Genomic DNA, 27,888 nt, shown 5'->3' on the forward strand with positions numbered 1-27,888 from the left:
AATTTTATTGACAGTCAGCGAAAAAATTCACAGTAGTTTATTCTCCCTTTTTTTTTTCGGCTGTGCGGAGTAGCTCGTGCAGCCGTGCACCACCAACGCCGGAAGCTGAGTTGGCAGTTGCGGTCAAAGGATATCTCGCACTGCAAAAAAGCGCAGGAATGTCTTTTTAAAATATTTTCTGTTATTCGCTTCGATGAAGATTTTACTTCGCGACTATAAAAACTTTCCATTAGAGTCGGCGTAATAACTTAGAAGCATGATCACTGATATACGATAGTCATAGCGTGTTGTTGTATTCTGCAAGGTAGAGAAAACGAACGTCTTTAATGAAACACCAAGACCGGAGTCCCAGAGCAGCTGTGGCGTGCTTAGCCGGAGTTACATGGTAAATGCGGAGAGTGTGAGGCGGTTTTGTGTGAGCCTGTTCATGCACGAATTAGGGTGGTTTCGAGCCAGAATTTTAGCCAGAGATTTGTCGAAAGTAGATTTTGTGTGTGGGGGCAATCGAAGGGTGTATGAACTATGTCATCGTATGCACCGCGGCGCTCGTAGCGGGGGTAGCTGGAGTTGTGTTGAATGTAGAGTATGTAGCCGTCGGCGAGGAGGAAAGGAGAGAGCAAACGGCGAAGAGTAATTAATGAAGCAGAAGGCACCCTGAAGACCAACGAGCGCAACCAATGATGTGGAGGGGCTGGTTAGACAGATGCACATGTAAGACAACTTTAATAGTTACTTCCTTAACGCAGAGCGACAGTCGAAGGTAGTGGTGACCGTCTCCTGTAGCACTACATAAGGAAGATGGCACATACGCTGGTCCTTTGCTGCTCACAAAACTAAGTTAGGATGCATGATATTTAGTTAACAGTCGGCGCGGTGACTCAGTGGTTATTATGCTCGGCTGCTGGCTCGAAAGACCCGGATTTGATGCCGGTCGTGGCGGTCGTATTTCGGTGCAGACGAAATGCTTGAGGGTCGTGTACTGTGCAATGCCAGTGCACTTTAAAAAACCCCAGGTGGCTGAAATTATCCGGAACCCTCTACTACGGTGTCCCTCATAATCTGAGTTGCTTTGGGAATTTAAACCAAACCAAGCCAAACCAAACCAAATTTAGTTGACAGTCATGCCACATATTTTAAAGACCAACTTCGAAATGTAATTACTGATTTAAAGGGAAAACAGTCATGCATATAGATTAAAAAAGTATCGAGAGATTTTTATAGCCTTAAGGTTTTCCTTTCCAGTTGAAAATGACAACAGGGTGTCGTCTCATTTTACGAAAAAAATAATTTTGCCCTGCTGTCCTAACGACAGGATTGTTGTCGTACGGGCATCGTTTTTTTTTCTCTTCGGCACGGCTGCTTTCTGCGACAGAACAGCTCTATCCTGATTACGTAAGTTGTGTAAAGATGTCAGTTCTATCGTGATAACAGGAAACTGAAACCACAGGAGAGACTGTAGTAAAAACAGTAATTTGTGTCTTAGTGTACTTCATTTTTTTTTGCGAGGAAATAAAATATTGTAACATATTTTGAAACTGCGATGGGCTACGTGTACCATCCTGGGCTGTGAAAGCCTTTGGGTTAATTTGAACCAGCTGAACTTCTTTATCGCGTGCCCGAATACAATGGCGCAGGTAAGTTTTTGTAGAGAACGTGCTACCTCGTGTTCAACAGGAAAGCACCATGGTCGCTCTGTCACTCCTTTCGAAGACAAGGTTCGCATCTAGCGACTCCTCTGCTTTCGCTACGACGCAAGCACATTGTCAGTAAACAAGAATCCACTCCATGCCATTGCTACTTTCCTCTCGTGGTCTTTTTCCTTTAATTTCCAAGCGCTGATGCCGTCGTCATCGTGCGGCCTTTCTTGCGTGTTTCTCTGAGTATACGAAGACTGAATGACTCAAGCTGAGCTGGACGCTGATGGCAACGGTTTTTCGAGCTCGTTTTAACTCGCGTTCATTTCTTTCAAAATCCGGCTCTGTTTCGCTTATCCTTGTTGAGCTCTCCCGAGAGCTCTTCTCCGCCGAGCTTTCCTTGACGATCAGAGCACCGCTCAGCGGCACTCGCATGCGTCATCATTAGGGTGGCTGGCGAATATGTTCTCCGTGGCAGCTACGGGCTGTCGTCATTGCGAAAACCGGAAAGAAAATGTTTTGATGTTGGTACCTTCACAGGCGTACAGTAAAAGGACGCTCTTTTGTTTATTTAACTCACCATATAAGCCTCTTTTGCGACTGTATAGATAAGTTTAAAAATAGAATGTGACAGTTCTTTGAGGAAAGCGCAGAGATGAGTCGAGAAATGAAAAAAAAATGAAAGTGAGACGTCGCAGCTGCTGGAGTAGGTAAATATACTGGATAAATTTCATTGTAGTCATACTGCAGAAATCCGAAACATATATACAAGAAGAGGGGATAAACATACGACGCGACGTTGTTTCGCTGTTCGCAGCTGACTTGAGCGCTGTTCTTCAAAAAATAGTGGAGTACATCGTGAGGCAGATTGCTTTCCTAATAACGTGCTATTATTATTTGTGAGTATCATAGCAGATACAAATGGACAGAGTAAACAAGCGTGACACCCAATAGAAGTCTTTCATGCGACAACGCCATCTTGGATGGCACAGGGAAAATAATCACACGTTTACAGACGTGAAATTTACTCCTTCCATGCGCTTTTCCAGCAAGTCGCCACAAAAGTATACGTCGACCAAAAAAATAAGAAACAATTTGTTGAACTAGCTCACACCGAGTTGTAAGCGTCGCTAGTATGTAAATGAAAAATAGTTACGCGGCGAGGAACCAATTTTTTATTCAAGCCAGAATTTAGAAATTTCAAATGTCGTGCGAAAAAAAAATATTAAACCAGCATTGGTATTAGGGCATGTTTTCATCTCATTTATGTTTAAAAAAGCTTAAGACTCAAGAAAGCGTTTGTCTACACTTTTTACCTTGCAGCTTGCACGACTAAAATACAGTGCTTGGTCAGCAACAGCGTGCTGCAAACCCAAATAAACCAAGAGAGAAGTGTTTTGGCGTAACTTATCCCTGATACAAAGTTATTTAATTCAACCGGATTTTTATGGTTGGCAATCTGTGTCCTGGACCAGAATTTTCTGCCGCATTGCGAGGCGTCACTTGCAACTGAGTCTTAGCATTCAGTTGCACAACTTAAAATGACATAAATGAAGGTAAGCGTGCGATGCGAAAGAGCAACTCTAAAGACTTTCTTGCGTGTAATTTTTTTGTCGAAACTGGGTTTAACACGGTATTTATTACATTTTCGGGGTGTGCGGAAATCGTATGAAAGCGGGTTTTACTTGGAAATTAATGGTCCTAATTTTACTCCGCATCAGGATATTCTGAGAAACGGAGTAATTAGTACACAGTGGCCCTGGGTGGTGTGTAGAAAAACGCATTGAAGAAGTCCACTTCACGGATGATTATAAAAGAGATATAACGGAACATTGAAACTGGAGTACAAAGCTAAATTTGACTATATAAAACAAAGCGCCCAACACGTAAGCGAAGTCGAAGCACTACACGAGGTTTTGCGGCGTGATTTTCGACGCTTCACTGCACTGCGTAATTTCCGCAGCACTGCCCGGAGCGTGTGAGGAGGAACACAGAGGCAGCTTTGTCACTACAAGGCGAATGTTGTTCCCCCCTTTTTTTTTATCCTTTACATCTAGCTTTTCCGCAGCAAGAGTCTTTTTGCCGTGAAGACAGTGTGTCAGGCAAAACAAAAACGAGCGGTTGCTAATGAGCAATGTGATTGATAAGGATAAAAAAACAAACAAACAAACAAACAAACAAATAAATAAATAAATACTTCTCGTCGCGCGAAGTCTTGTCACATCGGCGACCGCTCTCGTTGAATTCAAGATAAAAATAAAAGACATTTTGTACAAATTAGTTCTGAGCTTCCTTTTTGATTTTGTTGTCTATGCTTTGGCAGTTATCTGCGTAGAAAAACAGCTGGAGAAAGAGCCTGGTCATGCGAGATGAACGCGGACTTTTGAGACTAAACCGCTGAAAGAGCAAGAGTAACGTTCCAGCAATACCATTGCTTTGCCACCAGTCATCGCCACCTGAAATGACCGCGGGCGTTTAACAGTAAGGTGGTAGATGACGAAATGAAAGACCATTATTTCTAATATGCCTAAAATGCTCTTCTCGTTTCTACTAGGATACAGGTGCACACGTTTTCCAGTTCTTCAAATCAGTTCTAATCCGTGGTAGTCGATAAGCACTCTTTAATGGTTTTTTTTATAAAGGTGGCCAGCACAGCTTCTTTACCTTAAATCATAAGGCAACCTAGAGGCTTCCAGATTTCGACGTCGACCCCGGTTGGAATGACATGGTGGTAAATATGAGTTCGGCTTCGAATGTCAAAATTCTGTTTTATTCCAGAAAATTTTTATTTTAGGAAGGCCTTAGTTTCATTAAAAAGGTGGTAGGGTTTTAACGTAGTTAAACCGAATAGACGTGCGAAAGAATGCGTGTTTGACCTGGTTAGCTCATGGTTTTGCCTTGCTGTGTGGGCGGCATGTCTGGCGGTGATATTAGACTCACGTTAAGCGCTGATCGAGGTTAAGCTGATATCTTATCTGTTTGCACCGCAGATGGAAGCTGACGAAGATGACAATGAGCAATGCACGATGTGAGAGTGTGTTGCAGTTTAACACGAGGCGTGACCGGCTGCGGCGGTAGCATAGTGCCCTCGTGCAGTGGCCAGCGAAGCTGCTATGTTCGCGGCTGCTCGAGTTTGAAAGCCAGTCGTGGCAATATTTATTTTATTTCTGCACCCTTAAAGTCATGCAAGCCGCAAGACTCTTGGTTGTGTTTGACCTCGTACTAAAGAGAAATTCAGAGCACTGGATTCGGTACAGCAGTCAGTGCAGAAGGAACGACCGGCCAAATACGCGCGTAGTGGTACTAGCATTGTGCAAGACATTTTTTTTTTCAATTCAGAAATTTGAGGTGTAGGGAGAATGTAAACAAATTAGGGAACGACTAGGTGGGGAAGAGGGATAAACAGTTCGCCTCTCGTCTTCATCAGGCTACTCGCCACTGTTTGGAAATTTTCTTTCTCAGATTGCTTCCTCTCTCTTTTTTTTTTGACATAAAAAAGACACCAGAGCAACGGACGTCTAATTAAGGCTGTTAGACACACTCGAGAAGATGTGGCGGAAAAAAGCTCGTTCTCAGAGGCTGCTGATCCGCCTCCGTGACACGCTCGTTTGCGCAGCGATCGCTTGATCAGAGAAGCGCGCCACGTGTTGCCATGGTGCGTTTCGAAAAGCTCCAAACAGAGTCGACCTTCTCCTCACCGCGCGGGGTAAGCCTAACGAGCGAAGCGGCCAGCCGGTGGACGCTAATGAGCGCGTGAAAGGTCGTCAGGTATACGCACGTTCTCCTCGTCGGGCTCCTTCATGGCCGTGCGCGGCTCTTCGCCGGCGTTGGAGGAGAGGTTCGCTTCGCTGCCTCCGGCGCTGCTCCCAAGGCGCACTTCTTTGCGCACCTTGTAGGCGCGGAAGGTGGCCTGGATCTTGGTGGCAGCCGCCCGCGCCTCCTCGTCCTCGTCCGGCCGCTGCTGCTGGTCGCCCTCCGCGTGGTCTGCGCAGAGCGATGGAAGGGAACGGGAGAGAATTCATTGCCGCTCCAATATTCTCGCCTAGTGTAGAGAAAAAAATTGGCGGTGGTTTAGCACTGGTTAAACCTGGAGCGACGCGATAGCTACAGCTGGCCGAGTGGAACTTGGTCACGTGACCAACCACGTGACGAACCACGTGATCGGCCACGGCGCCGCGCAGCCGGCAACTGCTCCGCACCACGTGACCAACCACGTGACGGGGTGGCGGCGCCGCCACGCTGAAGGCTCAAAATGCTACCGTAATGTAGCTATCACTACAAAAAGAGAAGGTTTTCGTTAAGGAGCTCGTGTTGCAGAAAAGCCAGCGTCGGCATCGTTGATCGTGAGCGAAATATCTACGAAAAATCCCCAGCGTAGCAACCTACGGGGAAGGTGGGCCGCGTAGGTCATGTGACCCTCTGAGGTCATCACAACCTGCCCACGGCATCGTGAGCAAACTGGCCAAGGTGACAGCTTGCAGTTAAATTAATGATTGGTCGCGAGAGATTGCTTGAGAAGAGAAACCTCGGTCGCATGACCCCCGCCGGTGGCAGCACCTACCATCGCTTGGCAGTGCCGCATCGCTTAACCGCTGCACCACTGCGCCAGGAGTGCTATGAGGACTTCCATGAATCTATGAATGTTAAGTAGGGAATGACCAATTTTGCATGTACGGGAATTAACCCATTAACGCTGTCACGTGATACTCTTAAGGCGGAGCTTATGTGTCCCCTCTAATTATTATTATTCTTTTAACTCGCAGCTGCCCAGAGTACTTTTCTTTTAGGCGAAAGGGACACATGTCGAAGTATTTCCCAACTAAATAGAAACGCGCGCATAAATCAAATCAAATTAGTTTATTCAAACATCCTGATGTGCTTAGGGGCACGGACAAAAAGTCAAAGGTGGCTTGACGAGGTCCGTGCTCCTTACAAAGGCATACAGTGGAAAACGCGGAATGTTTGAAATACAGGCAGTGAATGAGCAGAAAACGCAGGTGCCCACAGTGCAGAAAGGCGTACAAAATAAAAAAAGAGAAATGCAGATAACAAAAGGCAAACTTAAGGTTTCCGGATTATGAAAAATATAGTGTGCAGAAGTGGCTAAGAGTAAAAAATGCGCGGCAAGAAAGTGCACATTGTGCGAATGCATTGCCATCTTCATATCAATGTTAAACGTTCGTCCATATTAAGCGTTTGAACACCTTCCCAGTGCCGACGCTAGACACCAATACAAGAACTGACGGGTCATATACTTGAAATATTCGAAGCAATTGAATCGACTTGTGAGCGAGCCTTCTGATAAAATGCGTGCATATGTGGATAAAGCAGGGTAACAATATTACTCTAATTGTACAGAATGAAACATTCACCGACACCTCACAGGTGATTCAGGCAGTCACAAGGACACCTAATTAGATTACGTGTTAGCAAGTGATGGCATTAGCAGCGGTTGCTGACTTTACCAGAAGTGACGTTACTTTTCTCAAGCCATTGGGAATGTTCAGGTCTGGTGACGTCACTGCTCTCAATTCAGTCGGCCAAAGTAGCTTCCGACGACGCAATTTTTCCCCGATAAACTTTCTCATGCAATTGCATTAACTCCCGCTTTCATCTGGTGTGCAACGGTCATATTTTTCAGGCCTTCAGTTTAGTCAGAGCCCTGGAGCTCGACCGTTTGTACGCGCCTACAAAATATCAGACAAAGAAAGAAAGAAAAAGAGAAAGAAAGGAAGAAAGAAACAAACAAAGAAAGAAAGAAATAAAGAAAGAAAGAAAAAGAAAGAAAGCAGTTTCGAGCATTTGGAAACAGACTACGCATTTAACACCTTGTTTCTAAACATGACATAACCTGTGCGGGACAAAGTAATACTGAGCTGGAGCCGGTCTGGCTGCGTGGTTAAGCACTGAAGCAGCCAGTATGAATGAACTCTGCTTGTTGAGATGGGCGCAGGAGAGAAACCACTCCCAATGCTGTAAATAAAATTTATCATCATAGCGGTAACCTCGGCCAGCCTTTGGTCCGTCACATAAGTGCATGAAGCTGATACATATAGATCAAAAGAACACTGCTTACGAGATTATGTGTGTCTTCCTGCGGCAGCGCCAGATTTTTTCTCTTTTTTGTTTCCTCACTATTTCATTTTCTTTTCGCTCCAGTACACATAGCATTTTTTATTATGTTTCAATCCGCTGTGGCCTGAACCCGACACTTAACAGAGGGTACCTTTTTGGTCTTCAAGTTTTTTTTACTCCAATCTTCGTTTTCATAATGGTAAACTACGCATGCACCGAATGGCATAAAAAAAAAAACTTGAGGCCGTTGAGGTGACTAATTTTTCCTTTGCTGCTCTTATTTACTGCAGTAATGAAGCTTTCGGCACAAACTCGATGTACATACTAGCTTTGACATTAACGCTGTCCCGAAGGTCATCGTGCGTTGTTGTTGTTTTTTTCTAGCGAACAGCGTGCGCGTCAACCGCTGAGAACAAAGACAGCCAACCGCATTTCTTCTTCGGGGGCAAATACATACACTGTTATGGTCTTCCTTCTGATCCTCAACTTGCTCTCTGTCCGCCCACCAAGGAAGCCACACCAGTGCCAGACAACGCTAACTAAACGTGCATACGGGCGAGCCCACCCAGGGACAGGGCCCGGCAAAGTGGGCCGCACCGTTCAATAAAGGGTGACTCTCCGCTTGCTCTACTTCATTGGGGGCGCAGCTGATAAAGTTGCCAAGAAAGCAAGGAAGCGGACATTCATTAAACGACGTCGCGTCATTTGTCACGGAGCCTCTTGGGTCCTCCCCGATCTCCACTCACACCCTTTACTTGCAGGCGTTGTGTCGCAGCGCCCTCAAGCGTCCACTGCATTATGAAGAACCGCAGCACGGGGCGAGGTTCCGGGCCCAGCAGCCATCATTGCGGCTGGCATTGAGTGGTGGCGGCGGCGGGCCCTGATGTATGCGCGGCGTTTATGGCGAACGCCCAGCTCTTTGTGGACCGCGCACCTTTGAGGGCGTTAACAGTTCCGCACACTAAGATAAGAAGCGTACGCGATTCAACGAGGATGCGATGTCGTGCCCAGGAGGCTTTGTAAGTGAAGTGTTTATTTTCTTCGTCTCTTGTCATTCGCAAGGGGAAAGAGAAAAGGTGACGCGAGCGCTGATGCGTGTCGCTTCTTTAATGGGGGATTTTGCGAGTATGATTAATGGCAATGGGGCACGTGCTCTTTGCTCGCGTTTCTTTCTTTTTTTTTATAGCGAAAGTTGTTTTAGCTTTGGTTAAGTCACTTACCCTCTGCATTCTACCGCGGAATCTACAGCGTCAACAGTAAGACCGTAAATTCTCCGCGAAATAATTTAATTTACCTTAATTATTGAACCTAAATTTAAATCAATTTAATCCTGTTTAATTTCCACCTGTCAGCCGTGGCGAGTGGCGGCCACCGGCAGGTGAAAAAATGGAAGAGGGATACCCCCTTCTCCTTTAGGGGAGAGGAGGAAGAGGGACAAGAAAGGGAATGGGAGGCAACGGGTGGCCAAGTCAGATTTCACTAACTCGCATCATAACGGCTAGGCTTTGTTAAAGCGACTCTGAAAGGGGCTGTCAAGAATTTGCGGTATTCGTGGGGTGGTAAAAGGACGCCGCTTCACGAATATTCTCCAGCAAGAATTTTTTCAATGCGTTTTGCAGAAGATGAGTTATCAACAGCAAACGTTTGAATTCGAGTGTCTTCGCTTGCGGGAATTCCCTTGGGGGGCGGAGCTTCCTGACCTGCCGGAGCGACGCTGCTTACTGACCGCGGCCATGGCAGCTGCGTGACGCTTGAAAGCATCTAACCCATGGCCATCTCTGAACAGCATTATGTAGGAGGGCGCGAGCATGAAGTGGCTGGAAAGGACTTGCAACTTTTACGCGCTATTGTGGGTTCTATGCTGCGTGTTGAAGTGTATTATTTGGCTTACGTGTTCATGACGAGAGAATGTAGTGGATGAGCGATTTTATGTACTCTGCTCAGAAGAAGCTTCAGAGCCCCTTTAACGCTGTCGATGTAAATTTCACGACGAAATGCAAAACTAAGTGTCTAAACCAAAGCTATAATTACAGCTTTCGCTGATTAATGCGCTAAGCCGGTAAGCTTAGCTCTAGAAGTTTTTTTTTGTGACCGTTCTGGACCAGCCGCGGTGGCTCAGTGGTTAGAGCGTTCGGCTACTGATCCGGAGTTCCCGGGATCGAACCCGACTGCGACGGCTGCGTTTTTATGGAGGAAAAACGCTAAGGCACCCGTGTGCTGTGCGACGTCAGTGCACGTTAAAGATCCTCAGGTGGCCGAAATTATTCCGGAGCCCTTAACTAACGGCACCTCTTTATTCCTTTCTTCTTTCGCTCCCTCCTTTATCTCCTCCCTTACGGCGCAGTTCAGGTGTCCAAAGATATATGAGACAGATACTGCGCCATTTCCTTTCCCCAAAACCAATTATTATTATTATTGTAACCGTTCTGTTCAATTTCAGTCCTGCCTGTTGAAAAGAAACAAAAAAATCTTTGGCTTTTGTTTCGATGAGCAGCTGGTATTCTGATATCAAGCACTAGCCTAAGAACTTTATGTGAAATGTGAGCTTTCCTTCTCACATATTATACGAGCGAAATTTGTATTTATTTGTAGAGGGATTTTCTGTGTCCAAAATCGCGCTAAAGAACGCCGAGAACGCCAATAAATAATGTTTTGGTGTGCGCTCTAAAACGCCGGCTGGTCGAAAAGAATCCCGAGCCCTCTGTTGCGCCATGCATTGCTTCCTTGACAAGTGCAATCTTATCAATCATTAATCATTGATCGTAATTTCTGAAACAGAAACTGCTGCACACAATAGCTTATGTTTAGGTTGAAATTAGGACTTCTTCGAAAGCGATTGCCTCTGACGAGCAACAGAAACCAGCTGTGATGCAGAAATTAGTGACAAAATTTACAGGGGGCACTCAAGGAATTTACGGGCGAGTAATGTGAAAGCATTGTAATTCTATTCAAATTATATTTCTTTTTTAAATTATATTTCAATTTTGTTATAATTCTTTTCAATTGATTTGTATTTGTAATTACTAGTACTGACTATTTCTGGCTAACATTTCCTATTTTCCTGCCTTTGATGACGTCTCACTCTTCCTAACAATAGCGAGTTTTGTAAAGCCGCCACTTTTTGGGCGACGCTCAGTTTTCATGGCGATGAGCCACCTAATGCTTTCGCATTAAAAAGTCATCGTCTTTCGAAAACCAACCTAACCGATTCGGTTCAGTCATAAGCTTGTTCCTAACTTTACCACACTGCGTGTGCAAAATAGTTGCGATGTTTTTTTTGTTTTCTTCGTTAGCCATGGGAAAATACCGCGAGGCGGGGAGCAGGGGAAGATTTTAGCGAACGGATGATTCTTCCCCACACAGTAATGAGTTAATAATAATAATAATAATTGTTTTTTTTTTTGGGAAAGGAAATGGCGCAGTATCTGTCTCATATGTCGTTGGACACCTGAACCGCGCCGTAAGGGAAGGGATAAAGGAGGGAGTGAAAGAAGAAAGGAAGAATAGGTGCCGTAGTGGAGGGCTCCGGAATAATTTCGACCACCTGGGGATCTTTAACGTGCACTGACATCGCACAGCACACGGGCGCCTTAGCGTTTTGCCTCCATAAAAACGCAGCAGCCGCGGTCGGGTTCGAGCCCGGGCAGTAATGAGACCGTGGCGCGAATCTTCCATTCTTTCGTAGCATCTGATCTCAGACTGCACGTTTTCTTTATTTAATTTGCCCCGAAAACAAAAGCAGCTAGAAAAAAAAGGGCCAAGTGCATCAAGGCTGCTGACCCCTGGCGTGTGTCGTTATCAAATCGCCTTTTCCTTTTTCTTGCTTGAATAAATACATTCTCAATGTCAGCTTGCGTTACCCAGATCAGAAAAGGAAGAACGGACTGAGAGGAGACTGCGTCCCCTGCACCTCAATTATCCAGCTGTCGGAAGCTCTTTGCCACCGTAATTAATGACAGACGCGGTCGCCCTTGCTCACCGGGCAGTTTTTCGTGCGACCGCGCCCACGTCGCGCTGATTGCGTCGCGTAGTGACTCGGCGAACAGAAGTAGCTTTGCTTAGTTAGCCCCTGCCGCGGTAGCGATCGGGGTGATTTCTTGCATGGAATGCCCGTCGCTCACTTCACCTTCCGTGCTGACTAGAGCTGCAGAAAGAACTGAGATTTATGTTTGCCATAACCCGGGCAATTCTTTCTTTTTGTTTTTCTGTGTGTCTTGCAGAAAGGCAAATTGCGAACGCCCCTCGAGTCAGGAACGACAGCAGCAGCAGGAAGAAGACTAACAACTTTAACAAAGAACGAACGCAAGAGTGTCTAGGAAAAGTAACACAAAAATTTGCGCGAATAAAGTGCGTTTAATACAAGTTTATTACCAAGCTCTTAGCTTGCGTAGCGAGAACAGAGAAACGAAATTTATTCAGAACTCATTAAGTTTGAAAGGTGACAATGTACAAGTAAGTGATGTAGTACATGCTAGTACGAATTGCACGTATCTGCCACGCATCCTTTTGGTCCGTTGTTGTTAGTGGCTACTTATTAATAAAAAAGAATAATGGAAGGAAAAGATGTTGCTAGCCGCGGCATCTGCGACCGAAACCTGAAGCACCTGAGCTGCGACTAGCGGGAATAAAAGAACAGAGAGAGGACAGGGAGAGGGAAAGAAAGGGGGAGCGATAGGGACACTTGAACCGCGCCGTAAGGGAAGGGATAAAGGAGGGAGTGAAAGAAGAAAGGAAGAAAGAGGTGCCGTAGTGGATGGCTCCGGAGTGGTTTCGACCACCTGGGGAACTTTAACGTGCACTGACATCGCACAGCACACGGGCGCCTTAGAGTTTCGCCTCCATCGAAACGCGCCCTAACCACTGAGCCACCACGGCGGGTCTAATCGATCGATCAATCAATCAATCAATCAATTAATCAATCAATCAATCAATCCTAACGTTTCACAATATATGAAATTGGTTTTGAGGAAAGGAAATGACGCAGTAATTGTCACATATCTCTGTGGACACCCGAACCGCGCCATAAGGGCAGGAATAGAAGAGGGAGTGAAAGAAGAAAGGAATAAGGGATGCTGCAGTAGAGGTAGTAGTATTAGTATGTAACTTTATTTTCCGACGGATATATGATGGGCTTGAGCCCAACCGCCTAGACGACGGCCTGGAATTCTTGGACCCGGGCGGCGTGTTCGGCCAGTCAGATGGTTCTGTCTCTCAGAGTCTGAGCTGCGCATTATGTAGTCTCCCAAAGTTCATCTGTTTTAGTTTCCGTGTGTGTGTCGCATGTTTCAGGACAGGTGCAGATAATGTGTAGGAAATCTGCCCTATCCTGACACAGCCGGCATTTATCTGAGAATTGTCCCGCGTTCAGCTGGCTAAGGCTAGTAGAGGTCTCCGGAATATTTTCGACCACCTATGGATCTTTAACGTGCACCGACATCGCGCAGCACACGGGCGACTTTTGCGTTTCGCCTCCACCGAAACGCGTCCGCTGCGGTTGGATTCGCACACAGTCTATGCTCCGATTACTATTTCTGTGCTGCTGATGCGGTGCACGATGTAACCACGCCTGCGCTTGGCAGGTTCTCATTCAGGAGGGTCTAATACACAGCTAGGCAGCATAAGTGAGTGCTTTTAACTACCATTGTTTGCAGCGCCATATCGACAGTTCCCGAGAATGAACCATCTATTATGCGCTGCGTCTCAAGAAATGATCGAACGCTTTACTGCCGACACTTTGGCCGCCCACTGCTTTGTTCACAGGCCACAAAATGCCCGCACCGCGGTAGCAACAAAGGGCACTTTGATAAGCCTTCTAATGGTCCCAATAAGCACCTCGAAGAGAAAGCGCCTCGGCCTTGGCAGCTTAATCGTGGCCTTCGCACGTGTTGGCTATCGAAGAAATCCTCAACCTAATTGCGTTTTTGCTGCAGACCAGTTCTAACGCGCTAACTTATTATTAAAAAAAGAGAGAGGGCGAGAAGGAGAATCTAAGAAACCCCAGCAACGCGAGTGTTTGGGCTTGATGTTATCGATCGCTGGCAACGACAGCGAGGTTTTCGCATTATAGCTTTGTATGTGCGAGAGATCCGCAGCAGTATGGCTGGGCCTGGCACTGCAATGTGGCTGTTTTCTTGTGTCTATCGAGCGCTTTTGTATTGAGCTTGTAATCGATGCGGTGTAGGTGTGAGAGGCAAGTTTTTAGTTACCTGTACAAACCACTTGGCCGCAAAGGAAGTAGAGCGTAGAGAACAGTGTTCTGCCAGCGAACAGTCGCGCTGTTCTACCCCCAAAAGGTCAGGCTGTGCAATCGGTTCATGTACGTTCGGTGCGTGCAAGTTCTATTTGGCATCAAAGTAATCTCATCGATCATATCTGTTCGTATAGAAACGCAAATGCACGTATCTAAGTGGTACCTGTGCATGTTTATTTTTATGCACCACACTTTGGCACACATGATGCTTTCTACCTCTTTAAAAATGAATTGCGAGTTACGGTTTACAGTCCACAGATATTACATGTTTATAAAGTCGAGATTTTACGTTGTACGGACTATACTATACTTTCTATATTTCTTTCTAAAATCGCCCAATACTAAAAGACAGATTGTGTAAATTGTGTATATTACCTCCTCCCTATCCTTTCTTCCTGTGCCCTCACCTCTTTCATTTCATTTCTCCATTCTGTCAGCTATCTTTTATTTCCGCTGCCCCAGCTCATATGCTTAAGTATCGATGGCAGATGCCGGGGCTAGCAAGAATCTTTTCCTTCCTTTTTATTAATATTTTAATAAACCACTACTACTACTAGAACTACTACTGCTAACGCGATTCTCGTTAAGGTCTGCGGGTTTTACACCATGGGCGGACATAGCTCTGAAAATACAGCAATTAATCCTTCCAGGTGACGCTTGCTTTTTTGGATTCAAAACATTGTTTCGCTTAAATAGTGTATAGGTGGCAGGTGGAGAGAGGCGGACCCTCCTAAACATCACCTGGCAGGTGGGGGCTTCACACAGATGCCGGACAGTTTTCGCCGTCATAGACCTCCCGATCTCCCGATGCTATTGCACTGAAAAACTCAAACGACGTCCAACGTTGTATTATTTGAAACAAGTGATGCGAGAAACTGCTTTCAATTGGTCATAAAAAAAAAACTTCAGTTGATAAAACGCTCAGTCGATAAGAATTGAAACTCAATCGACAAAACATTCAGTTTGTTTTAATTTGAATAATATTAATTGATAAAGAGTTCTCGCCTCCTGCACAGTACAGTCCAGCGGTCAGTGCGAAACGACGCAAATGCGGGGTTCAAAAGACGAATGTTCTGGTCAAGTTTTGCGAAGTGACGGGAACCAAGAACATGCGGAAACCCTGTTTTTACAAGTAAATCGGTCGAGTGCAGTAAACTGCGACTACGACACGGCAGTTTCAGAGGTAATATTTTTTTGTTTTGTTTTGTGACCAATGTTTTTCTGAAATTCTGGTCGTGGTTGACTTTCTGAGCCGCTTCATTGATTTTTTGATTGCTCAAAATTGCAATATGTCCTTTAATTCAGCGAGGAACCACGAACTGGTCATACACTCTAGCCAAATGATGCGGGTACCATATAACTGCGGCGATAGGGGGGTGGTTCGATGTAAAACCGCCGTAAAAAGTTTAGATGCTGCAATACGCTAAAAAAAATAATTACTCAAAATGTGTGGTGCCAGGCCAGAACGCACATGGGTAGCCTAATTCCGAGTGTGCGGTTTGCACACTGCGCTATTAAATCTCAAGCTATGCGCCTCGGATGCAAGGAATTAAATTGCTTCGCCAAAGTCGCGTTCCATGAACTGTTGACTGCGGTTGTTCATGAGGGAGTTTTCGCAACGCTGCTTTAGAGCCACTCCGTGCATTGAGAACCCCCGCAGGTTGCAGGAAATTTCTCCGACGATTCCATACAACTATACCGAGCCTATTCAAAGAGCTTATTATAACTCCGCGAGAAACACGCTTCATCTCTCTGATCAAATGTCTTCTTTTCGACAAGTCGCACACGGATCTCCTTTCGATCTTCAAAGATTCATTCAGGGGTTTCCGGCGCTCATAAGTCAAACCCCATATCTTCAGCATGCTTCACGAAAGAAGCCTTCTCTATGAAACGAGGAGCGAATCACTGACTGCTCTCCTATTCAACTCAAATCGGGGTCTTCATTTCTGACGACCTCGCTTGGACGTCACCACTCCACTGGCAAAGTACACCATTCCTCCTCCGCTTCGCTCTTTTACCGTCCCGACTTTCTCGCTGTCTCCATGACGTTCTTTTCAAACTTATTCCGCGAACGTGACGAATTTTTCCTAGTTCATTTTTTACTTTTTTTTAAAGACGTGGCTTTAGTGGACCGCTACCATTTGATCTGTTATACTATATTGGTGAATTCGAACCTGCTAGTCCGTATAGTTTTGTAAACCCGGGTTTTCAGTGCGTCAGCAAATTTACTCTTTTTTTTTGCGCGCGAGCGGGCGTGGCTTTCTTCCCTAGCTTTCTTCTCTTCTTTTTATTACCAAACTTCGAACACGGTGGTGTGTGTATGCACCTCTTGCTTCCAATTTGGTTCGGCTTTGGCGAGCGCGTGTCAGCGAGATTAGGCAGACCGCAGGTCGATAAAATGCGACGCCGTAAAAGAACGCTCCGAAGGCTCGGAGGACCGGCAGTGCCAATGAAGATCGCGGCATAAAAAGGGAGTTCCGTTGGCGTCGTTGCCAGAGTTCGGTAAAAAAAAAAGAAACAATTTTTTAAAAAATGTGCAGGGATTCACGCGCAGGAGGAGAGTGGGGACTACTTCTCAAGCAACGCACCAGTGTTGAAGCAAGGGAGGCTTGAGAGAGAGAAAAAAAAATCGATCGGCTTTACTGCCGGTTTCGTAAGAAGCTGGACCAGACAGCGCTGTAAAGGGCCGGCTGCATGCTATGCTCTATGCTGAGTTAACTTAACGCGCTGCAGCGCAGCGCGAATGGCCCACCTAAAACGTGACGCGCATGAACTACTTCTGTGCATCGCGCTTCGACGACTAGGCTTTAGTTAAAATGCTGTTTTCGTGGTGTTCTTCACATCTAGTTTCCCGCAGCAGTTCGTAGTTATCTCGAAAAGCGGCGTAACTCGCTACAGGCGTGAAACACGCACCGGAATAGGTTTCAGATAAAACAAAGTTTGGTAACACGTTCGGCTGGAGCTCTTCGATATTGAGCGCGCCAGCCGATGGCTTTAAATATCCCAAGCTTTACGGCCGCTTCGACCACTTTTTTTTTCGGAGGTATACGAAAAAACGGTTTGATAAATGTATTAGGAAAATGGATGGAAACATCAAAGTACAGTATATACGTGAGTACAAAAAAAAAACAGTTGGCTGGGTCGGCTTGAGACTTTATATCGATTACATTTCGCAGTCAAGCGGTTGGGCCGCATCATGATTCGTGGCTTCTACTTCAACTGCAGGAGAGACGCGTGATGCATACGACCATCTTGCATTGAGATTTTAAGGGCTGAAAATTGGAAATGCCTAGAAACCCAAAGCGGGAGACCCCAAGTGGTTGGACTAACCCCTAAAAGATACAAAAAGATGCATGGCTCGTGGCTGTGAAATGCAATGCAAGAGGTGCAGTTATGAAGCTGCCTCTGCACTATTTTTGTACCGTGGTTGTTGTCAAGTTTGCTTGTAGTACAGAATAGGCTGAGTTTCCTTTTCTTGTTGTTCGGCAACGTTTTTTGTTTGCTGGTGTTTAATCTATGTTCATGATTCATGTTCCAGCATTCGTTTTTAATATTAATATCCTGCCGTTTTGTGTGTTGTTTACCGTTGCTGTGTCTTGTTGTGTACAATGTTCTTAGCTCTTGCGCTGTTTTGCTCATCTCTGCGCGAAAAGCAAAAGCCAGTGCCGCTGTCGGGCACTAGCATATCCCTGTGTGCTCGCGTAAAGAAAAAAGAATTAACGCACGGATGGTAAGAAATTTTTGGTCACCAGTGTTTTAATTCTTTAATGATTGGAAAAAAATTATTACATATGTACACATGGCAAGGTTACCGAATGCGTTGACATTCACAGGTAGACATGACGCTAAGCGCGTAAGGCGAGTCAATTAAGGAGGTACCATAAGAATCTTTGCGCAACGAACACGAATGGCTTGTGAGCGATTTAAGACGGGATAGCATACGTATTCACAAAAGAGTGAAATAGGAATAAGCAGACACGGAGAAAAAGAAAAAGGGACCTTAGCGCCAGTTTGGTCTGAAGACCAGAACAAGACGATCGCGGTTAACAGAAATGAATGGGCACGACCACTGCCGGAGGAACTCTTCCTCTCCCAAGAAAAAGAGTTCCTCTGACAAGAAACTGATCAGCTCCCTTCGAAGACGGCCAAGTATTGGCCACACAGCGCGGAGTCGAAAGCCACCAGCGACCACGGTGCATCGATTGCGCCATAAACTAAAGAGTCCCGCAACAGTTAACAGGCGAGCAAAACGGCCGCTGGGGAAGCGGCCGCGGGAGACAAAGCTCGGAATGCCCTGCCCACGGAATCCCGCATGAACCACGCGCCAAAAGACACGTGCTACCTCGCAGGTGACTGTAGCGTGGTGATTAGATTCCGGAAGCGGGCAATTCGGAAAGGTACTGGAGCGTAAAACACCCCACCGTTCTAGCCGATCACAAGTAGGCAGCACTGCCCAACCAAGTTTCCAAAGTCGCGTAGATGGTCTGGGAGGGGCGTCGATGCTATGCGCGCCCATTGAACGCGGCGCATCGGTGAGCGGCGAGCCGCCGGCACAACAGGCAACAACAGCGAGCCCGTAATGTCCACCACACGGTCTGCAACGATGTTGACATTAGGTGCTACTGCGCTTACATGTCTGAGAAAGGCCACTGACGCAGTATAGAAAGCGGTAGGCTGCCCTGATTGAGGTCCATGATTAACAGGGGCCGAGGGGTTCAAAAGCGCAAAGAAGGGCCCAAAAAGTACCGCGCCAGGGTTCGCGCCTGAGACGCGTCCCCCAGCAGGATACTCAAAATGCACTTCAAAGCTAACAACGAGGACATGATGGACAAAGTTGGAAAGGCAAAACCGCCTCTTTCCCGTGTTTGTCCAAGAACAGCACGAGCCACAAGCTCGGTTCCGCCTGACAAAAAAAAAAAGAAAAAAACTGTAGTCTGTACCCGCCTTATGACGCGCAGGGGTGGTTTAACAATGTGGCAAAGGGACCAGAAGGCACCCAGCACGACCGACTGAACCAGGTAGCGCCTCTCAAGCAGAGGCAGGTCAAATGTCTGCGCCCTCCGCACACGAGCTGTAATGTCCTCTACGACCGAAGGCCACATACCATCCCATATTCCAGCACACTCGTAGGTCATGCCTAAAATGCGCATCTGCGCACACCACTGCAAAGGTATCGCACTTGTAATACGTCTCTGAGGAGACCCTGCAAAAAAGTAATGACTCTTCGAATAATTAAGAGCACCCCCCCGACAAGGAGGCGTACTCACGAAAAACGTTTAAAGCTTCGAGCAGGCCGCGTTCATCAGCTAAGTAGAGTGTGATGTCATCTGCATAAGCAGTGACGCGTACTGCCTCACTGCCTGGCAAGGCCAGATATCTAATAAGAGAGTGGTGATTGGCTGCCAGGAGGAAAGGCTGTAATGCTAAGACAAACAAAAGGGGGGAGAGCGGACAACCTTGACGGACGTCGCGGCCAACATCAAATGCGGTACTTTCCCAGCCATCGAAGAAGAGTGCTTGAAATGTCTCTGTACATCTCTTTAATGGGAAGCACGAAAGAAGGTGGGAAACCGAAAACATCCAGTGTACCTTAATTATACTCATGCTCTAAAAAGTCGAACGCCTTCTCTTGATCGAGGGAAACAAGAAGACCCTGTGCGCGCCGCCGTACTGTATACTCTAGGATATCTCGCGTTACGGAAGATAAACTATGTATTTCATGACCCAGGATGGAGCAAACCTAGTGGCAGGAAATGAGGGACGGGAGAAGAGACCGTAGACGACGAACGAGTAATTTTGCTAATAATTTATAAAATGAATTTAATAAGATGATAGGGCGCCAATCTGCCGGACATGTCGAGAAAGGAGACTTTTTAGGAATCAGGACAATGCGGCCTCTTTTAAATGAATCGGGAAAGACATGCCGAATGAAACAGAGTTTTAACACCTGCGTGCAAATGGGGCCTACAATATGCCAGTATTGTAAATAGAACTCCACAGAAAGACCATCTGGCCCAGGTGCTGAGCCTCGTTTCATGAAATCTAACGCCTCCTTGATTTCGCCTGTTGTTGGCGGAGCCATAAGGCCATCATGAAGTTAAGCGGCAACCTGCGGCAAGCCTGCAAAAATGGGTGTGCGGAAACGTCATCGTGATCAACCAGAGGGAGCTACTGAGCAATATCCCGGAAATGTACGAAAAACGCACTGAAATTCCTGCCAAACGTCTGGGCCACAGCCCTGGCGGAAGAAGTAAAAGCAGGGGCACCTTGAGGGCACAACAGCTCCTGGCGTGCAAAGCGAAGCACCTCAGCATGAGCAGTTGGACTGCGTCGACAACGACATGCCGCCGCTGTCAAAGAGAATGATCGTCAAAAACGCTGGAAACGCTCCGAACGCTCCTCTTTCCATGTGCACATAAGCGACGATGGCGACGGGGTGCGCTGAGCAATACGCAGCTTCGCCGTCACTACACGCACCTCAGCTTAGACGCGAGCCCTGAGGGCTCGACTAGAAGCGGCGCAATGATGACGTCACTGCTCCTGCAGATGGTCCCAGTCACCAGGCATGGCCCCAACAACCGAAAAACGCAAGGCCCGCGTTCGTCCTTCTCTCGTGTTGGCGTCGTGAAAGATGCGCACATCCAAATGCCATGGTCTGTGAGGAGACACTGCAGCCGCCGGAACCCCGAGTGACAGAAGAAAGGGGCGATGATCTTATATGTCTAGCAGCGAGGATGGCAGCGTCATTACGTTAGCAGCACACACTGTCCTCGAAAGGCCCGTCGGTACATACGCCCTGTCTAACCTGCACGACGATAATCCGCGACGACAAGTCCACACAAAGACACCACCATACAGAGCTCATAAGCGTCTGTGAGCATAAACTGGTTGACTAGGCGGCGCAACTCGCGCGCATTCCAGCCTGGCCTGCCCCTACCAGGGCCCTGCACATCAGCGACCGTATCGAGCACGCAGTTGAAATCGCCCAACATCACAACGTTACGTCCTCCAAGGAAATACACATCTAGATCTTTAAAGGATGAGTTTACCAAATTAGAATGCGCAGGTGCATAGACGCAAAAAATTCTCAGGCGAAGTGCGTTAAACGTGCAGTCGAACGCCAGCACGCGTCCAAGCGCATCGTAGGTAACATGATGGTCTCGCAGGATAATGCGGTTAAAAACAAGAACGCCAACGCCGCTAGAATACGTGCAGGCGTACGAAAAGAAAGCATCGATGCCAAACCTACGCTTAGATTCCAACACGTCGCTGACGCGAAAAAATTTTTCCTCACTCTTCACACCGAAGAGAAAAGGCGGCAATAGCCGACAACATTGCAGCTATTGCGACTAGCGCACGGAATGGCGTTTACAATAAAAACGCCCAAGTGAAGCATTCGATAAACTTTGAGTAAGCGCTCGCGCCTCCACATCTCTCAGCGCGTCAGGAAAAATCGGGCGAAAAACTGATATGTAGGCGCGTATATAGCAACGTACAGCTTGGCGCTGCAAACACAATTTATATCGATCGTCCCGAACTCGCAGTCACGTTAGCTTCTGTTCAGTCAAAAAATCAATCTATTCCGAGTCGTCGTTCTGGGAACGAAACACCGGTCGTAGGAGGTATACAGCTGCGAGTGCGATTTCGAACCGGAAAACGTATAAGTCAAAATGCGAAGGAAGGCGCTAATCGATAGACGCCGTAAAGCGAGCTGCCATTCCAGCCGCGAATATGCGTGCAATCTGCAATGACGACGGCATTGCGCTTCTGGAAGTTCACATGAAATGCTACGTTCGGCCTCATTATAAAACTGTGCATCTTTAAGGAAGGTGATGTGTAAGGGTTAAACTGGCAAGGCTGTTCAAGGCGCTGAATAAGGCCATAGTGATCTTATGCTGTAATATTCTTGCGATCTCGGCTCCCGATTGGCTGGCGACAGCTGTCGCCTCTGGCTGCCCTGCACTGCACGTTTGTGTGAGACAGAGAACGCCGGTAGTCGAAACTGCACACGGGAGAAGTAGGGAAGAAGTGGTGCTCCAGATGACAAAGTGTGCTCGGGCGAGCACTTACCGCGCGCCCAGATGGTATTTACTCGGCGAGTTTGTGGCAACGACCAAATTGAACGCCCACCCCGGAGAACCGGCAAGACGCTGTGCTTCCCTTCGCTGTTTGCTACGGGGCAGACGGAACGCGGTGTGACACGTGGCATTTCATTTGAACAGGCGACAGTCTTGTTTTGTTGTTTTGGTTTTGTTCGGATATTTTTTCACATTCGGTGATGATTACAATCACAGTGGTTGGACGGTTTTTGTGGAGGAAAAACGCTAAGGCGCCCGTGTGCTGTGCGATGTGAGTGCACGTTAAAGATCCCCAGGTGGTCAAAATTATTCCGGAGCCCTCCACTACGGCAGTTCCTTCTTCCCTTCTTCTTTCACTCCCTCCCTTGTCCCTTCCCTTACGGCGCGGTTCAGGTGTCCAACGATATATGAGACAGATACTGCGCCACTTCCTTTCCCCCCAAAACCAATTATTATTATTATTAATATTATTATTATTATTATTATTATTATTATTATTATTATTATTATTATTATTATTATTATTATTGGAAGGTTGTAAACGGCAAGAAAGCACTACGTTTGAGGGGTTATTCCTTTCAAGTAAAATACGTACGTCTGAATGTGTCGTCTCATTGCAGAAATGTGAAAGCCAGAGCACTGGTAAAATTGCCTCCCTCTGCCCAACTGCCCAATTGTTTGTACAACATCAATCAATCAATCAATCAATCAATCAATCAATCAATCAATCAATCAATCAGGATCAGGATCAGCAAGCCAGCCCTACGGCAAGGCTCCGCGGCCGACATCGGTGAGCACCTAGTTATATGAAAACCAGGACACGCCGGTCCTCCTGGGAACTGGGCTGCGAATGCCGCAGCTCGAGGATATACTAACCAAGCTGCGGAGGACCCGCCAGAACCCAGACTGTGGTACCGGCGTATAGTGGGTATCTAGTGACAACATCCAGGGTAGACGATTACCCCCCCCCCCCCCCCCCCCCCCCTCACAGCCAGCCAGCTCATAAGAACAGGCAACCGTTTGGAGGCGGCTACGTACAAACACTTGCCCTAATGCACACATCCTCAGCAAAATTCACACAACAGCCTCCTATACGGCAGCCCGCTATGCGAGGAGTTGGCCACGCTATATCACGCCTCGTGGTGCACCAACGCAACACGGCAGTCCCTAATATACACAAACTATCACAGGAGCAGTGGAAGTAGGTTTCGTAAAGCACATGGATAGATGTAAGTTAAGAGCGTCCTTTTTGAAACGGGGTCGTGTTAGTTTTTTCCACCGTGCTCGGCTTTCATTTCCTTTATATTTCTTTTACAGTGTTGTAAATAGGTCTATAAGTTCGTCATTTTTAAATATAGTTTTTAATCTTGCACTCCTAACCTTACATCCCCCCTATGCTTTTGAGTCATCAATTTTCTTATCGTTTTTTGCTAACTTCTACCGCAGATTCATTCCCATGACCATTGTTATCTCAAAACCCTAGGGCCTCAGGGAGAGTTACTGGCCTGCATTGACATCCGGGTGTATACCGCCACATTCCTATACACGGTGTTCAATTGTTTCTACAGATTTGCCACACACTGCACATGTGTTAGCTTCTTGTTGATATTTCTTTTTTAGCTTCGCGTTTTAAGACACCCTGAACTAGCTTCAAAGAGTAGGGCACTGCCTCATGAGTTATCATAGAACGATTCCTTCCTGATCTGCCTTCTCCAATTTCGATATATTTCTAGTCTGCTTCTTTTCCATTGAATTAATGCAGTTTTTATCTTCTCCTTTTTTTACCTGTCGCCTTAATCTGTTTATATCTCCGTCCATGATTCCCGCATACTTACTGGTTATTTTCCTAGTCCTTTTCCGCCACTGCCAGCCAATGCTCTTTCTGCATAAGTGTTTAAATACTTTAGCTGCCCACCTGTTATCATCCAATTTCCTCTAGCGTTTTTCATTTCTTCGACTGACGTATAGTCTATATCCCCCTCTACTGCCTCTTTTATCGTTTTGCCGTGCGCACCTATAGTGCTAATCTTCCAACAGCTCTGATTTTTTTCCAGTTTCGACTGAACTTCTGCCCTTAGGCACACGTCATCATTCACCGAAGATGCCCACCCCTCATGTAAAACCCTTACCTAGGGGCATTTGAGGAATAATAAATAAAAAAAACAGCCTTCCCTAAAATTAGCCCTGGCACCATTATTCCTTTCGAAAGACCACTCAGTATTTCGTGCTTGTTGCGCCCCTAATATCCTGTGTTTTATTATCGCAGAGCATGTTTTCGCTCTTTTGACCGAACAGTATGTTCATGGTTTTCCATCTGTATCTGTATTTTTAGTTTACACATGCCCCGATATATTTGTGTTCTGCTAGGCTGGGTTTCTTGGCCTTGTATTGTAAGTACCTGATCAGTGCAATCATTGGAAACCACCAGAATTGTCTTAATTGTGCTAAAAGTGAAGCCTTGAGCGTCTTTGTCACCACAAGAATTAACCAAAGTCTGGAAATCTTCCTGGCTATCCGCCTGCTCATAGTATAACATCGCCCACATGCTTTAAACCGGAGAGCAGCTGCTTTACAACCTTTCCGCCTAATCTGTACGAGAGATTATAACCTATATTACTTTCTTGTAGCCTTCTTTCATATTCATCATGTAAAGCATGAACAACAGCGAGTGTAGAGGAAAACCATGCCTTAATTATTTGCGTAACACGACATTTTTCGTAATTCTTATCTTTTCCCACGTAATTTCAACTTTATTATCTCGGTTGATTCCCCGTAGCAGATCAATTATCTGATAACCGATACCTTCATCTTTCAGTATGTTCCGCAGGAGTTCCCTGTTCACATTGTCGTACGCACCGCTTATGTCCAGTAAGGCTAAACACAGAGGTCTGTTTTTCTCCCTAGCTATTTCTACGCACTGGGTGAGCACGAACAGGCTATCATTCAAGCGCCTTCCACTTCTGAACCCGTTATGAAGCTCCTCGAGTACCCTATAACTTTCTATCTATGACTGCATTTTTGATTTCACCGCCTGCATTGCCAACCTGTATATAGCATATGTTACCGTAATCATTCCTAAGGGTTTTATGTTTATCCAATCTCTTTTTCCTTTATAAATCAAATTCATTTTAATCTATCAGCACTCGTACGGAATTTGCTTATTTCTTGTGACTGTTTCCAAGGCTCAAATCTGGAAGAACGCGATGCCTGGTGGACCAAGCGAGTGTTGCTGCGTTCTCTCTAGGTACCCTGGGTTAGGGGCTCCACCCAAACACAAGAGAACACTTAATAATAATAATTGGTTTTTGGGGAAAGGAAATGGCGCAGTATCTGTCTCATATACACTTCTCAATAAACGTGTTTCGTTCATTTGTTGGCAAACAAGGGCATTGTAAGAGCTTATCTGCGTGGTCATTGTCCTACAGGGGCTCAGTCTTGGTATAGTTGCTGTATTTGCTTTCTGCACTCGATTAAAATTAACTGGTCCGCTAAAGAAAACTCTTGATTCCACCTCTCCACCTGGCCCTTCACTTGGACCGCAGCTTCAGGATATGAACGAAACCATAATGTGGTGCGGTATTTTGTTTTGAGTAGAGATTGACTTCAAGAATTACCATCCACTGCGCTTGTCAGATGGGCATGTAGACTTGAAATAAATAAGTATTTTTCTTAGGCTGTAGCAGAAAACAGATGCGAAGTAAGAAAAAAACGTATAATCATGCGAGGAACCGGAAAGAATTAAATTAATGCTTGCAAAACAACGTACAGGAAGGCTACCGAGAATTGTGGGCAATGGGCGCTGCACATTACTCAACTATTGAAGTTCCTTGTAATCATCGCTCGGAAAGCACGAAGCGTGCACTCCCTATTTTTTTCCTGCCGACGCAAAAGAGCACGCGCCATTAAACTCCTGACGCGAAAAACCAAGCCCAGCCAGTCCCAGCTCCCAAATTAGCCGCTAATCGGGTGCTCTCTCTTTCACCCAACTGACAAGCATGCAGATCGCGTTCCTACGAGCCAGAGCCCACGGATTACAAGCTGCTCTCACCGCGTTATCGTATAAAAGGCGGGTGATGTCAATTAGGGGCGACACCACTTGGCCGAGAGCTCCAGGCACCGACACGACACGACTCTCGGCTGTAGTGCGTATATGCCTGTGCCGAGCCCGAGCACGAACGGGTCACTGTGTCAGCGAGCTAAGTGACCTCCCATCACGTGCGACAGTGACAGGTACAAATGACGAGCTCTCTTCGCGGGCTGACGGAGCCGGCATCCCCTCTGTGCCTCTGCTATCGCCGCGCGGGTCACCGCGGGTGAGGAGGATTACGACGTGAAGGAGAATGAAAGAGAGAGAGTCGATGGGGAATCTACGTGCGAATACTTTCAATCTTTAGCCGACTCGTCTGGACGGGACCAGATCGATGGCCCTTTCCTGTTTCGCCCCGAAGGCTTTGACCCAGATACAGTGTGTTCGGGCCTAACCTTGTAACCGTTCGCCTTCCGCGCCTGTATGACGAGCTTTGTACGGAGAAGCGAACAGCGGGATAAAAACGAAAGGGGCACCGCAAAAGCAGGTGCGAGGGTCAGAAAGTAATGCCGCCCCTGTTCGACCCTATGGTTTCAGCACAAGCGAAGACCCTATGCACGCGTGAGCCACGCCAAGTGGGCGTTGGCGCAGACCTCCTCCTTTCCTCCTCCACATCCCTCCCAAATTTTTCCCCGTAATATTTTTTTATTATCTTCCACTGCACGCCTGCTCTGTTTCTATAGCGCTGTTTTGCGTTTGCGCCTCGTTGAAAACTTCGTTAACGATCTCCCTCCGCTTGGCGCCAACAATGGTCGAAATGATAGTGCTCTTTCCTGTCTATACTTTTCGCGTTATTCCATTATGCTCGCGCCCTTATATAGGCTCTGATCTAAGTGTTTTTAGCGTGTGCCGCTTTACTCGTGCGGTTTGGCACTGCATGCCGTGCCTGATAGTACGCGTTCTGTTTTTTTGGAATCCGTGTATTCTTGCGCGCGCACTTGCGCTGACCTTTCAGGCTTGATAAAACTCGATTTGTAACTCTTTCGGTTAGAACCGCGTGGAATGAAATTACCTCTTCGCACGCTTCGTGAAACTCACTTTGGACCCTGGATACAGGAGTCCCGCAGATAAAGAGTCAGGCGAAGGGAAAATGAGGCGAAGAGCAAGGAGGCTTGGTGTTGAATCGGACGAGTGGGCGCTTTTGCAGGGTATAAGCGATAAAACAGAAGCGTGGCTGTGGCTCAAAATAGGATGAAAGCCATAAGAACGCTGCCGCAAGAGAATGGAACAGTTCTGTTGAGTTGATTACATCTTCAATGCTCCGTAAACTGCCGCCTAGAAGTGGCTTAGTTCACCTCTTCGGAATCGGTTTTATTTTTTGGTAACTACGAATGACCTATTCGCATGAACGCTTATTTCTGAATATTTTTGAATTCATAACATTTGCTCACAAGAACAATGAAACTAAGGACGAGCGGGAAAATATACTGCAAGACGTGTTTCGACCGCCTGTTCTTAAATGAGCGTTGCGCAAGACATTCGGGCGATGTAAAATGCAACGAGATAATTGTAACAAACGTTCCAGAGCACTTCGCTACATATTCGACACCTCAAGAGAAGCAAAAGCGGTGATTGGGGAAAAAAAATTGCAGGTGCACAAATTACGTGGTGGGAGTCTGCCGAAACAGTACTTCGAGCAAACATTTAGGAAATGTGCTAAATTGGATTAGGAAGGAAAATGCGTATTTCAACTCTCTTGCGTCTGTATCATGTAGTGTACACGTTTCTTGTGCTTCCGATCAGACGTTTTCCAAAGGCAAGGAA

At 46.5% G+C, this 27,888-nt stretch overlaps 1 protein-coding gene across 1 annotated transcript in view; it reads right to left on the bottom strand.

Annotated features, from left to right (window-relative positions):
* The window catches only part of igl (IQ calmodulin-binding domain containing protein igloo), a 175,171-nt gene that overhangs the window by 22,119 nt on the left and 125,164 nt on the right, over positions 1-27,888 (bottom strand). Inside the window, exon 2 of the mRNA XM_077628586.1 lies at positions 5,413-5,618. Within this exon, the coding sequence (XP_077484712.1) occupies positions 5,413-5,618 (206 nt within the window). The remainder of the gene's footprint in view (positions 1-5,412; positions 5,619-27,888) is intronic.

The sequence above is a fragment of the Amblyomma americanum genome, chromosome 6 (genome assembly GCF_052857255.1).
Source record: "Amblyomma americanum isolate KBUSLIRL-KWMA chromosome 6, ASM5285725v1, whole genome shotgun sequence".
NCBI classification, from domain to species: domain Eukaryota; kingdom Metazoa; phylum Arthropoda; class Arachnida; order Ixodida; family Ixodidae; genus Amblyomma; species Amblyomma americanum.